The sequence below is a fragment of the Coregonus clupeaformis genome, chromosome 27 (genome assembly GCF_020615455.1).
Source record: "Coregonus clupeaformis isolate EN_2021a chromosome 27, ASM2061545v1, whole genome shotgun sequence".
NCBI lineage: Eukaryota > Metazoa > Chordata > Actinopteri > Salmoniformes > Salmonidae > Coregonus > Coregonus clupeaformis.
Window position 1 is genome coordinate 38,038,424 of NC_059218.1, and position 14,783 is coordinate 38,053,206.

At 42.6% G+C, this 14,783-nt stretch overlaps 1 protein-coding gene across 2 annotated transcripts; it reads right to left on the reverse strand.

Annotated features, from left to right (window-relative positions):
* Positions 1–137: 137 nt before the first annotated feature.
* On the reverse strand, positions 138–13,103 carry LOC121541925 (pyruvate dehydrogenase E1 component subunit alpha, mitochondrial). 2 transcript variants are annotated; one of them, XM_041851317.2, is made up of 12 exons: positions 12,961–13,103; positions 9,293–9,313; positions 6,375–6,443; positions 6,080–6,253; positions 5,560–5,686; positions 5,302–5,393; positions 5,048–5,140; positions 4,780–4,935; positions 4,625–4,696; positions 4,430–4,497; positions 4,041–4,149; positions 138–1,608 (listed from the first exon to the last, which is right to left on the reverse strand). In XM_041851317.2, the coding sequence occupies exons 1-12, from the start codon at positions 13,015–13,017 to the stop codon at positions 1,444–1,446; spliced, it is 1,203 nt and encodes a 400-aa protein (XP_041707251.1). In that variant the 5' UTR covers positions 13,018–13,103; the 3' UTR covers positions 138–1,443. The 2 variants fall into 2 exon arrangements, with proteins under 2 accessions (XP_041707251.1, XP_041707252.1); XM_041851318.2 differs by lacking the exon at positions 9,293–9,313.
* Between the last annotated feature and the right edge of the window lie 1,680 nt (positions 13,104–14,783).

The window sequence follows — 14,783 nt, forward strand, 5'->3', positions numbered from 1 at the left end:
GATGTGACATGAAAAATGTAACATAGGACTTACGTCACAAAAGGGTCATATAAGTTGAATAGCCATGTCATTTTTTAACATTAAGCCTCACATAAATGCCTTTTGTTTAGAACAAGGATCACACACACACATTCACACACATTTGTACACAAAGCTTTCTTTCTAAGTTTATTTGTTTTGATAGACTGTACAAAGACAATCAAGGCACACATACACTTCCTGATTTCATTAGCATCTCTAGGGGAAAACCAGGACAGATCTGTGTGTAGTGCCCCACTGTTCTCTGTAGTCTGACCATTATCCACTGTAACAGTTGACCACCAAGACTCCCAAAAGAAGCATTTTCTATTCCTGCTTGAAGTAGTTGTAGTTTGAGCACTGGTATGTCAGTTAAACACATTCAGCAATAAATAATGAGGCTGATAGAACCAAAAAATAATTTCAGGGAACAAGAGACCAGGGCAAATTATGATTTAGAAGGAGAGTCAGTATCTACAAAGAGGGGGTATGACTGACAAGATAGTGAAGGCATGAGGTCAACAGGATTTAATAATCTCTCTCTGAAGCATCACACCACAATGTCCAGACTCAGCCTTAATCCATGTGAATCTGTAGTGTTTGTGTTCTGTTATGAGTGACCCGCAGCCTAGAGACATGAGACACTCATCGTCAAAACAGACAAGATCCCACAGGCACAGATTTGATTTGGCAAGACAAATAAAATAAAATCCTACTGTAAATCACTTTATTTAATATACCCTTTAATCTTATATATTTGGAGAGAAAACAACCACAATCATTGAATAGGAGTAATTACGCCAGTAATGTTGATAAGGACAATTGGTCCATGTGACCAGTCTCCAAACAACATTTGTAGAGGGACAATGAAAGGCTCTTCTACCTTCTCTGCTGTGTTAAGTGACCTTTCAACAGAAAAGATAAGAGCCAATAATGTGGCATGAGAAATGCAACTAGCAATGACTCCGAGTTAGTCAATGAGATATGACACCAACCAGACACTTTTTGGGTGTGGATTGGGGCTCTGGCAAAGGGTAAATGGAACATCAGTGGGTGGTATAAGTTATTGTTGGCACGAGATGATGTGTTTGGGGGGGGGAGAAGATTATAGTCCATGAAGGCCATTGGCTGAAATGGAGAAGGTGATGTGTGCAAAGATAAATGTGCGTTGATGGAGGATAGGGGAAGGGCCTGGGAGACAAAGGGATGGGGGCACGAGAGCCTTTAGCTCAGCGTATCCCAAACTCGGGCCTGGGGAGCCCAAGGGCTGCACGTTTTGGTTTTTGCCCTAGCACTGCACAACCGATTCAAATAATTAACTAATCATCAAGCTTTTATTATTTTAAATCAGCTATGTAGTGCTAGGGCAAAAACCAAAATGTGCACCCCTAGGGGTCATGAGGACCGAGTTTGGGAAACGCTGCTTTAGCTGGTTGACGTCAACTTGGTCCATGGGGTGGCACCACGCACTTCAAAGGGCTGATCGTTGGCGTAGATGTGGCTACACAGGTCATCCAGAGGGGGCTCAGGGTCTGTGGTGGCGAACTGTGCAGCATCTTCAATCTCCTTCCTGACCGCAATGTCAATCTCCTGCACACATACAGGACAAGGGAAGTTTGGTCTTTACATCCTCAAAGACATGCTTCTGTCAGCTGTAACTATTTTCAATGTGTCAATAATTATGCGTTTTTCAAACATAGACAATGATAGATTCAGATATTTGACTTTGTATCCCTCATTTAATCAAGTGTTTCCTATAATTTGGCAGTTACCTGTACAAAGTATATTGAAAGCAGGTCCTTCCACACAGATGTGGTTCCTGAGTTAATTAAGCAATTAACATCCCATCATGCTTAGGGTCATGCACAAAAATTCTCAGTTGCCCATTATTTTGACTACCATGGCTAGAAGAGGAGATCTCAGTGACTTTGAAAGAGGGGTCTCAAGGGAGCATAGGGGGTTTAAGGCTGTGTGTCAGTCACCAGATCTCAACCCAATTGAACACTTATGGGAGATTCTGGTGTCGCATCCCTCCAATAGAGTTCCAGACGCTTGTAGAATTTATGCCAAGGCACATTGAAGCTACTCTTGTGGCTCATGGTGGCCCAAGGTCTAGGGCTGGGTGATATGGCCTAAAATCATATATATACGAGATAGATATACAGTTATATCACAGTACCAGTCAAAAGTTTGGACACACGTACTCATTGAAGGGTTTTTCTTTATTTGTACTATTTTCTACATTGTAGAATAATAGTGAAGACATCAAAACTATGCAATAACGCATATGGAATTATGTAGTAACCAAAAACGTGTTAAACAAATCAAAATATATTTTATATTTGAGATTCTTCAAATAGCCACCCTTTGCCTTGATGACAGCTTTGCACACTCTCGGCATTCTCTCAAACAGCTTCATGAGGTAGTCACCTGGAATGCATTTCAACTAACAGGTGTGCCTTGATAATTTGTGGAATTTATTTCCTTCTTAATGTGTTTGAGCCAATCAGTTGTGTTGTGACAAGGTAGGGGGGTATACAGAAGATAGCCCTATTTGGTAAAAGACCAAGTCCATATTATGGTAAGAACAGCTCAAATACAGTGCCCTGCAAAAGTATTCATCCCCCTTGGCGTTTTTCCTATTTTGTTGCATTACAACCTGTAATTTAAATTGATTTTTATTTGCATTTCATGTAATGGACATACACAAAATAGTCCAAATTGGTGAAGTGAAATGAAAAAAATAACTTGTTTAAAAAAATTAATAACAGAAAAGTGGTGCGTGCATATGTATTCACCCCCTTTGCTATGAAGTCCCTAAATAAGATCTGGTGCAACCAATTACCTTCAGAAGTCACATAATTAGTTAAATAAAGTCCACCTGTGTGCAATCTAAATGTCACACGATCTCATATATATACACACACACATACACTTGTTCTGAAAGGCCCCAGAGTCTGCAACACCACTAAGCAAGGGGCACCATGAAGAACAAGGAGCTCTCCAAACAGGTCAGGGACAAAGTTGTGGAGATGTACAGATCAGAGTTGGGTTATAAAAAAATATCAGAAACTTTGAACATCCCACGGAGCACCATTAAATCCATTATTTAAAAAAATGGAAAGAATATGGCACCACAACAAACCTGCCAAGAGAGGGCCACCCACCAAAACTCACAGACCAGGCAAGGAGGGCATTAATAAGAGGCAACAAAGAGACCAAAGATAACCCTGAAGGAGCTGCAAAGCTCCACAGCGGAGATTGGAGTATCTGTCCATAGGACTACTTTAAGCCGTACACTCCACAGAGCTGGACTTTACGGAAGAGTGACCAGAAAAAAATAAGCAAACATGTTTGGTGTTCGCCAAAAGCCATGTGGGAGACTCCCCAAACATATGGAAGAAGGTACTCTGGTCAGATGAGACTAAAATTGAGCTTTTTGGCCATCAAGGAAAACGCTTGAGGGAAACCTGTTTCATTCTTCCAGAGATTTGAGACTGGGACGGAGGTTCACCTTCCAGCAGGACAATGACCATAAGCATACTGCTAAAGCAACACTCGAGTGGTTTAAGGGGAAACATTTAAATGTCTTGGAATGGCCTAGTCAAAGCCCAGACCTCAATCCAATTGAGAATCTGTGGTATGACTTAAAGATTGCTTTGCATCCAACTTGAAGGAGCTGGAGCAGTTTTGCCTTAAAGAATGGGCAAAAATCCCAGTGGCTAGATGTGCCAAGCTTTTAGAGACATACCCCAAGAGAGACCAATACAGATCAAGCGGACATCGGACATAAGCACTCATAAAAAATAAAAATTAAATTAAATTTGATTCTTGTGATACAGGCATTTGGAATATTGTGTTAAAACATAAACTTGAATAAATTTGATATATCGCCCAGCCCTACCAACGCCCTATTAAGTCACTTTACGTTGGTGTTTCCTTTATTTTGGCAGTTACCTGTATATACTGCCTATTCATACTGTGTTGAATGTGCAGTATATTAGTGAATGTTTGAGAATCACCTTGAGCTCCTCTATGCTGGCCATGTTGTTGCTGAGCATGCGGTCCTTCAGCATGGAGATGGGGTCGCTCTTACTACGGACCTCCTGGATCTCCTCACGTGTGCGGTAGCTGAGAAACGGGGAAGAGCGGGGTAGGGATCAGGGGAATGCAGTGTCACTATGGCGGGTAAGAGAGGGCAGGGAGGAGACTACTGGGGGACATAGCAGAGTGCAGGGGCAGCAATATATTAGAGCACTGAAAGCCTTGCTGAATCCCTGGTAGGTCGGCACTGATGGAGTTCAAATAACTTGGAGAAAAAAAAACATAGGTACGTAACAATAATCATGTCAATGACATCAACAATAGTAATCTACTAATCCAATAATAACAATATGGATTGGACTTTTACCTGACCCCAGGATCGCTCATGCTGTGTCCATGGTAACGGTAGGTCTGGAGCTCCATGAGGATAGGGCCCTGAACACAGGTGGTGCACAGAGAAAAAGTCTAAGTTGTGCTACTTTGACTAAAAACACACAAACCTGTGCACAGTACACACAGACACAAAATCAACCATCCTACATACTGTAAGATTGATGCTCACCTTTCCAGATCGGCAGTGATCAGCTGCAAACTTGGTGGCCTCTCTAACACACAGGACGTCCATCCCATCCACCTGGGTACAGATGCATTGTGTGAGATTACGGAATACATTTTGTAAGATGTACATGAGCTTGAATGTATTAGTTAGCGGTCTACCCTGATGCCAGGAATGTAGTCCCCTCTCTTGTAGTATTCGGTGCTGGCAGCAGAGCGCTCTACTGATGTCCCCATGCCATACTGGTTGTTCTCACAGATGAAAATGATGGGTAACTTCCAAAGAGACGACATGTTATATGTCTCAAAGATCTGACCCTGTGGATGAATACAAATTCAGTCAACAGTTGGGGTCAAATCCAAAATTGAAGCAAGTGTCCTTCATATGTTTAATGTATGCAGGCTTCAAGAAGCATGCCTTATGTCAAACCTGATTGGCTGCACCATCACCATAGAGACTGACACACAGCTGATCATTGCCCAGGTACTTGCAGGCCAGGGCTACACCGGCTCCCAGCGGTACCTGAGGGGAAATTAGGCAGGTGTTATATTTGTGAGGGAGAAATCCACCATCTTTGAATCGGATATAAACCGGATGCAAATGATGAGGTCAAAAAAAAGAAATCTAAACGGTATTCTTTCAAATCTAAGATAAAGGAATAATGCTAGGCTTTAGTGAATTACCTGAGCTCCCACAATGCCATTGCCTCCATAGAAGTTTTTAGTGTACATGTGCATAGAGCCTCCCTTGCCCTTAGCAATGCCTCCTCTACGACCTAAGAGAGACAGCAAGGGAACAAAAGACAAAAATAAGGGAAGAAAAAGAAAAGAGAGAAAGAGGAGAGTTTTAATGGTTAGGGAGATCAAATCAGAGGTGCAAAGTACAGTGATTAGATCTTATTAGGGTTCTCTATTGGACTGAGTCAAGTCAAGAACACTCACCAGTGAGCTCTGCCATGATCTCCCTGACCGTCCCGCCCCTGGTGAGGGTGTAGCCGTGGGCACGGTATGCAGTGATCAGGTGATCCGACAGGGTGATACCCCCCTCAACGCCAACCGCACAGGCTTCCTATCAAAGAATAACAAAAACATAATCTCTGAGAGTTTATATTAAATCAAATCAGATTTTATTGGTCACATACACATATTTAGCAGATGTTATTGTGGGTGTAGCAAAATGCTTGTTGCTATTTGAATGCAGTGTGTGTCAGTGGAAGCTGTTGGGAGGAGCTATAGGAGGACGCGTTCATTGTAATGTCTGGAATGGAATAAATGGAACGGAGTCAAAAATGTGGTTTCCATATGTTTGTGTTACATACTGCTCCACTAATTCCATTCCAACCATTACAATGAGTCCATCCTCCTATAGCTCCTCCCACCAGCCTCCAATGGTGTGTGTGTGTGTTCATGTGAAACTGTATGTTTGCTTATAAAACAGGTGAGAGTGATTGTGTGTTCTAACCTGGCCATCGGACAGGTGACAAAAGCCTCTGATAATCTTCTGCTTGTAGAGCTGGTCAGACTTCAGCTCCATGCGTCTTATGGTCTGCATGGTGCGGTAGTACTTCAGTCCCTCCTCCCGGGTCAGAGTGGCTGTCAGGGGTGGGCCCTCCTCCAGACGATGAAGGTCAACTTTCTACAGGAGGGAACACACACACACACACACACACACACACACACACAATGAGAACTCAACAAGGCAGACCGTGAGTATCAAAATCAGCTACACATTTTTAGTATATTTTTTGGGGTTTTACCTTTATGTCAAAGGTGGCCTCAGGAGTGAAATCAGCATACGAGCGTGACGCCACCACCATGCTGGTGGCCTAAAAAAAACAGAGGACACTTGAGAAATGCACTCCACATGTACATTTAACTAGACATCATCACGTCTTTTCACAACACAAATCTACTTCGCAAGACCTGCGTTTGGGCAAGCCAGGAGAGGCAGCACAAAAGCATCTGCAGTAGGACAGACCCAAAAAGTAAGAAGTAGAGTGAGAAACCATGGGATGGAACATAGCTATACTTCCAGAGGTTGATCCACACACCACAACAACGAGACTGAATAAACACTCCATTGCCACTGATAAGCACCAGTGAAAAGTCTGTCTCGAAAAACACTGAACCAATCAACTAACAGGAATGCCTCATTGGCTGAAAAAGACATATCCAGAATATTTCCGACACTCTGAAAATCAAATGTGTGTTCAAATGTGAATGGTTAATGAAGGAGAAATATATTATTGTGTTGTAGACCAAATGTTGAGGTGGGCAGGTTCACACAACCAGTCAATTCAAGCTCTAAGGAATATGGGTAATTATCACACCATGGGATAGCCTTAGTGTGAGAAAACAGGCAGATCACAGCACCTGTGCATCAGGGCATGCAAAGTACTGTAAAAGCATGAGTGGTGGTGAGCGGAGGAGTGTAAGATACAGAGGGGCTGCCAGTACTCACAGCAAGCTGTGGCTCTGGTAAAGGAGTGCCTTCAGTCAAGCTGAGGGTGATCTCAGGGCGTTGAAGCAACGCTATGTCAGTATTCTGGCTCCTCTCTGCCAGCTGAAGCTCAGATATGGCTGAGGCAGAAGCGTCGCTGTTAGTACTGATGTCAGGTTCCGAAACGTTTAATTCCTGAGTCGGTTGGTCCACGTTAAGAGGTAATTCTGGTGATGTTAGTTCTAGCGTTAGTCAGTCAGAGTTAATTTCTGCTTCTGTTAAATTGTGGTCTATGATGGGCGCATCAGAGGTTAATGGAGGCTCTGGTAAAATTGATTCTGATACTTGAGAGTCCATCGCAGCTGACTGTTCAGATAAGTTTGATTCTGGAATAACTGGGTTTGTACCGAGTGGTTCGCATAAAGTTAATTTTGAAACAGAGTGGACATTTAAGGGTTCTTCTAAAGGTTCTGAAACAGTCTGGGCAGTACCTACTAAGGGTTCTGCTTCTGAAACGATCAGGGTAATATCTGCTAAGGGTTCTGAAACAGTCAAGGCATTATCAGCTAACGGTTCTGAAACAGTCGGGCCAGCTGCAAAGGGTCCTGGTGAGTTAAGATTTGGTTGCTCTGATAAGGATAATTCTGAGACTGGCGGGTCTGTATTTATCACATGCTGAAGTGATGTTAGATCTGCAAATGGTTTGTCAGTGTCAAATAACTCCTCTTCAGATTTACTGCTAAAGGCAGGGGACCGATTGACCAGAGTGGGCCTCTGGGGATTCTTCAGGTATTAGTCTGTTGGCAATTGTAAGTTCTGTGATCAGTACAGCACTGTGGTCTGTTTGGTTAAATGTTAGATCAGTCTTTGGCCTGTTGAAATCGTCTACTAGAGGACTGTGTGAGACCGAGTATAAATCTGTGTCTGGCTTGTAGGGTAGTAGTGCTGGATCTGGGTCTGGCGGAGAGGTAATATCAGCATACTGACCCTGGACCGCCAGCAGCTGCAAAACAGCCCTGCGCATGGAGGACTGGGGAGAGAAGAGCCAGGCAGAACAGTCACTGCAGAGCCGAGAGCAGGGGTGTCAAACTCATTCCATGGAGGACCGAGTGTCTGCTGGTTTTTGGTTTCTACTTTCAATTTGTGTCCAATTAAGACCTAGACAACCAGGTGAGGGGAGTTCCTAACTAATCACTGACCTTAATTCATCAATCAAGTACAAGGTAGCAGTGAAAACCCGCAGACACTCGGCCCTCCGTGGAACGAGTTGGACACATGTGGTCTAGAGGTAAAGTCAGCACATTACCCACTGAGGGGTCTGAGAACAGCAGTTAACTACTGCAGCTCAAATAGCTAAAGGTCTGGTGGTTGTTCTGAAGGTGTTGATCCAGTCCAATAGTAAAAAGCTATTCTCATCTGCATCATCTGAGTGTTGGGCCAAGTCTTCTATGAAACAAAACTAACCTTTGAGCAGGAATACGGGACAAAAGGAAAATGTGTTATTCCACATAAAAAAATAAAAAAAACTGCACCAACGAAGGCCTTTCAATTGACTCAGACTTAAAACACATAGGCTAGTTCTAAACCACATTGTCCACACTCATTACCTTCCTAACCAAACAGTGGAGGCTGCTGAGGGGAGGACGGCTCATAATAATGGCTGGAACGGAGCAAATGGAATGGTTTCGGAGCCAACGTTGTTGATACCTTTCCACTTATTCCGCTCCATCCATTACCACGTGCCCGTCCTCCCCAATTAAGGCGCCACCAACCTCCTGTGAACTATAGCTAACTAGTACCTACCAATCAGATCACTTTTGTCTTTGCCAAAGCAAATGCACTAGGCGGTTGGCTCCGAGACCACTTTCCAATGTGAAATAACTAAGTAGGCCTAGCTAGTAGCTATAAATGAATGAGATATACCTATGTGTGCGTGTGAGAAAAAAGCCAACAAGACAAGCTATTAGGAGCAGATAGCAAAGCATAATTGCTTAAAGAGATCATTTCCAAATGAAAATTATTCTAGTGGGGTGGGTAAATGCAATGTTAAATGATGCCGTAATTGGACCCCAAATAAATAACTAAATGAACGAGTGAGTGAAAGTATAGAACATAACGGTGCCATGTGAAAGTGAAAGAAATCATTAGGAATAAAACTGGAGCACAAAATAAGCAGAGTTGGGTGTGCTACAGGGATTGTATCACGGACTACACTACAGTAAAACCACATCTTACCTCTGACACAACCTGGGCTCCCTACCAGGCAGCCAATGGGAGAGAAAACCAGAGAAGGGAAGGAGTGAGAGAGTACATTGGAAGACATCAAGAGATAAAGAGATGGATCAATTAGAGAATCACAGGAGAGATTATATTGTCAGACATGAAAGAGATAATTCTGACAATTCTGTGCCACATTAAATGTTTGAGTTGTGTTATTCAAGGTGATCAGCCAATCATTGAAAACAACAGGTGATTTTTGAACTCTCTGTGATGGCCGCCTTATGTTCCTCCGTCAGAAGCTTTTTATCAGCATTGAGACCTTAGCTACTTACCAATGGATATCTTGATTAAAAGCTGACGTTGTGGCAAAGAAACAAAACGCAACCACTGATGTGACATGAGGAGACACTCTTGAATCTAACTAGCTAGCCAGCAGACTACCATTGGCTGTGATAATGATGCTAGAGATTATGGTGTTTCAAGACAACGGGGAACTCTAGGAAAGAAACCGAGGTCAAATCATGACGCCAGTGATCTTCAGGTCGGAAAGTTGGATCACTAGAAAGATGCCACAGTTTCCGACTTGTAATTCTGAGTTGGATGACCGTTCAAAATATTTTTCCCAGTCGGAGCTGATTTAAAGGTAGTTTCACAAGCCAATGCTAACTAGCGTTAGCACAATTACTGGAAGTCTACAGGAACAGTTAGCATGCTAGCTGTTCCTGTTAATCCGACTCTGGGGAAGTAGATATATGGCTTCATTGCCAACATCTATCCATTTAATATGGAGGAAATTACAGTCATTGGAGCTAATTACAGGGTTTTTCCCTTTATAGAAAATTCTTAGGCGGGCCGTCTAAGTGGTAATTTTCCAGATGAAAAACAGTTTGTGTCAGCTTAAAAAACCAAAACCAGATAGAAAGCATGCAGAAAATATATTGAACTATATTTCTTTTGAAATAATACCATCTGAGAACTAACAATAAAAAAATGGTATAACTTCAGAAAATTTTCTTTACAAAAGCAAAATTTTCTCTACGCCACCAAGATACTTTTCTAGGTAATAGACTGTTAGAGTTTACACTTCCAATCAACTGTGGAGGTCAAAATAATGAAATTGTCTACCAAATCTATTCATTTAAAAATGTTGATTACAGGTACTTCTACTTGCCATTATTCACCTATGAGCCTCCGTCAAAAGCTTTTTCTCATCATTGAGACTGTAGCTACTTACCACTGGATATCTTGATTAAAAGCTGACATTGTGGCAAATATTTGTTTTGCTAACATACACTACTCTCAACCAGTTTCACCTGGAATGCTTCTCCAACAGTCTTGAAGGAGTTCCCACATATGGTGAGCACTTGTTGGCTGCTTTTCCTTCACTCTGCGGTCCGACTCATCCCAAACCATCTCAATTGTGCGTTGCATCTGGTTGCACCGGTGTTGTTGGAGGGAACTACCTGGGAGGTCACCACAAAGCCACAGCGGTTGGAACCAAAAATCTCCAATTTGGACTCCAGACCAAAGGACACATTTCCACCGGTCTAATGTCCATTGCTCGTGTTTCTTGGCCCAAGCAGGTCTCTTCTTATTATTGGTGTCCTTTAGTAGTGGTTTATTTGCAGCAATTCGACCATGAAGGCCTGATTCACACATTCCCCTCTGAACAGTTGATGTTGAACTCTGAAGCATTTATTTGGGCTGCAATTTCGGAGGCTGGTAACTCTAATGAACTTATCCTCTGCAGCAGAGGTCGCTCTGGGTCTTCCATTCCTATGGCGGTCCTCATGAGAACCAGTTTCATCATAGCGCTTGATGGTTTTTGCAACTGCACTTGAAGAAACCTTCAAAGTTCTTGAAATGTTCCGTATTGACTGACCTTCATGTCTTAAAGTAATGATGGACTGTCATTTCTCTTTGCTTAGTTGAGCTGTTTTTGACATAATATGGACCAAATAGGGCTATCTTCTGTATACCCCCTCTTCCTTGTCACAACACAACTGATTGTCTCAAACACATTAAGAAGGAAAGAAATTCCACAAATTAACTTTTAAAAAGGCACACCTGTTCATTGAAATGCATTCCAGGTGACTACCTCATGAAGCTGGTTGAGAGAACGTCAAGAGTGTGCAAAGCTGTCATCAAGGCAAAGGGTGGCTATTTGAAGAATCTCAAATATAAAATATATTTTGATTTGTTTAACACTTTTTTGGTTACTACATGATTCCATATGTGTTATTTCATAGTTTTGATGTCTTCACTATTATTCTACAATGTAAAAAATTGTAAAAATACAGAAAAACCCTTGAATGAGTAGGTGTGTCCAAACTTTTGACTGGTAGTGTATGATGGGGGTCCCTGGGATACTGGTTTGCCTGGGCGGGGGTTTGAAAACCCCTGATCCAACGCACTGAAGTCAGTGATTTCCGAGTTGTCTTGAACTTTGCCTGGAAACTCAACTTTGAATTGCATAGAACTCTAAATCTGGCAGAAATGAGAGTTTGAATTAGTTAAGTTCTCTCGCGACCTCAACAAACCAAAATGTTGAATAAAATTATATTTTAGGGTTGTCCGTGCTGTTGGTCCTTTTGGAGGTAAGAACGTGAGAATATAACCACAGGAAAGTATAATTACATCAACTTTTTAAAACACTGGTAGTGTATTCTGATTTCTATCACCTGAAGTGTAACTGGTGTAAAATGGCTAGCTAGTTAGCGGTGCGCGCTAGTAGCATTTCAATCAGTGACTTCACTCGCTTTGAGACCTTGAAGTAGTTGTTTCCCTTGCTCTGCAAGGGCCGCGGCTTTTGTGGAGCGACGGGTAACGGTGCTTCGAGGGTGACTGTTGTCGATGTGTGCAGAGGGTCCCTGGTTCAAGCCCAGGTAGGGGCGAGGAGAGGGACGGAAACAACACTGTTACAGAAGTATGCGCACAATATCAAAATAGATACACATGTTTACATGGTTCTGCGCATGCTTTAGGTCAGTACTGCCCAACCCTGTTCCTGGAGAGCTACCGTCCTGTAGGTTTTTGCTCCAACCCTAATCTAGCACACCTGATTCTAATAATTAGCAGGTTGATAAGATGAATCAGGTTAGTAACACCTGGGGTTGGAGCGAAAACCTACATGAGTCTAGCTCTCCAGGAACAGGGTTGGGCAGTCCTGCTTTAGGTAATAGAAAACTCAATGAACTACCAGCGCTTTGAAAAGTTGATGTAATTATGCTTCCTGTGGATAGATTCTCACATTCCTACCGCAAAAATGACAAACCGCACAGACAACTGGTAAATTACGTTGAAATACATATTTATTCAACATTCTGGCTTGTTGAGGTCGTGATAGGAAACTTTCCTGAGTCAAACTTTTCTGCCCGACGTACAATTCTATGCAATTGAACGTCGAGTTTCCAATCCATGAGGACAACTATTTTGACAAGTTGGCAGCTAACGATTGGTTAACTAGCTAGGTAGGTATGTGATTCGCTAGGATATTAGCTAGTTAGCTGATTTACATAATTTGCCAAGTCATATTTATGTGAAGCCAAGGGCGGCTGGCTAGCTAGCTACTGCGGTATGGGTACGAATCGGGGCCTATCGTATTGGCAAGGTCAGGACGGCAACTTAACTGGTCTCGGTACTTTGTATCCTATGCTAAAATACTATACATAAACAATACTTACATTTCTGCTTGCACTACCCCTCAGCACGTTGGAGATTATTGTCAACATCTTTTGCATACTATTTGGCAGCCAGCTATCTGCAGAAGGTTTTCCCCTCCGTCCTTCCTGTCAAAACGAACGCTACCAAAATGACGTTACGGACAAACCAAACGTCGACTGCAGATGACGACATGCGCTACTCTCCCAAAAAATGCACGCTCTTCGAGATATAGCAGAAGCATAGGCCTCTGCACGAGCGAGCGAGTTCCTCTTCAAGCATTTGATTGTAAAATGAATTACCAGGCACTTCGATTATGTTTAACGGCGGTAGGCATCCAATAAATGTTGCATTACCGTCGCCAACTAGACTGGGGTATAGCTTATACTTTACGTGGGGAAAAGAGAAAAAAAAAAGTAAAATAAAGACCCTACCATAACCCTACACTCATTAAAAACCCACAAACCTATTCCACTATTTAAATCTATCTAATCCTACCTCAGGCCAACAGCCTGGAAGGACGGGACTCCGCCACTCAACACACCCTGTAACACGTCAAATCTCGTACACCCAAATACATTTCTGCAGCTGCCACCACAACCTCTATTTTCTGTGACTTACGTGCTATCCCTGCCGTACAGTTGATAACCATTGCTATGAATGCTAAAAAGCCAATCTTACTATAGCATATCACTCGTTGGCCTATGACTCTGTACTGGCACAGACCTACTACTCACACAAATCCTCCCAGGATCCCTCCCCCTTGACCCATCTTCCTCTACTTTCTTCACTGCCTCAGCAAATGACAGACACCCTCTGCACTACTCTAACCCTAATAACCTCAACCTGCCTCTCTTGCACCAGATATTTCTGATCCCCATCCTCATGGGCAACGGTACAATTAACACATACTGCTTCTTTCTCCAATACTACACATTCCTTTGTCTCATGCCCTTCTGCACACTTCTCACACTTATAAACCTCTCTCCTACACACTGCTGGCACATGCCCATAAGCTTGACACCTGTAACAACGTAATGGATTCGGCACAAAAGCTTGTAGTGGATAACTGAAACAATCTAACATCACTTTGTCGGGCAAAGACTCAACATCAAAACTCAAAAGAACAGACAATGACTCTTCTGTTTTACCACTCACTCCACCCTGTCTGCTTCGCACCAAATGATGAGCATCACAAACACCAGGAATCTTCCCCTTCAGTTGGTCCACTTTCACATTAACCGCTACCCCAGTAATCACTCCTTTCAATGGCGCCGTTCTTGAGAGAAAAACAAGTTACAGCTCTTGTCCCCATTCGTGTGGCGCGGGACGCCTGCTCCCTCTGACCAGCAGAAACACAAACAATTATCACAAGACCACTTCGGGTTACCTTAACCGATTCCACAGCACCCAACTCCGTTTTCACCCACCCTGAAACCACATATGGATCAGTCAAAAGCCAGCAGTCAACTTTCTCCAAAAATGTCACTCCTACCATCACAGACTTATCTTTATCATGACCATTGGTGCAAGCCTCGGGAATTACTAGGCACATACGAAACAAAATGGCAAATGGTCATGAATAGAGACTGGTATATTATTTTTTCTTATATTTATACAGGGACCTTCAAGGAATAAAGTGGATAGATGAGTGTATTACAAGTACTCTTTTTTTTCATTACTACTTGTTATTTTTGGACTTTTGCATTTGATTCTTGATTGATATTGTTATTGTACTGCATTGTTATTGTACTGCATTGCTGAGGAGAGATAGCAAGCAAGTGGTTCACTCTACCGTGTGCACGTGACCAATTAACTTCAATTGGATTCTATACATCCTTCACAT

Bases quoted from the DNA above. Each gene is read 5' to 3' on its own strand.
- LOC121541925 (XM_041851317.2), bottom strand. From the start codon at position 13,017: ATGCAAAAGATGTTGACAATAATCTCCAACGTGCTGAGGGGTAGTGCA. The intron at 4,498-4,624 runs GTGAGCATCAAT...ACCTGTGTTCAG, and splicing joins ATCACTGCCGATCTGGAAAG to GGCCCTATCCTCATGGAGCT. The intron at 1,609-4,040 runs GTGATTCTCAAA...GTATGTGTGCAG, and splicing joins CCAGCATAGAGGAGCTCAAG to GAGATTGACATTGCGGTCAG.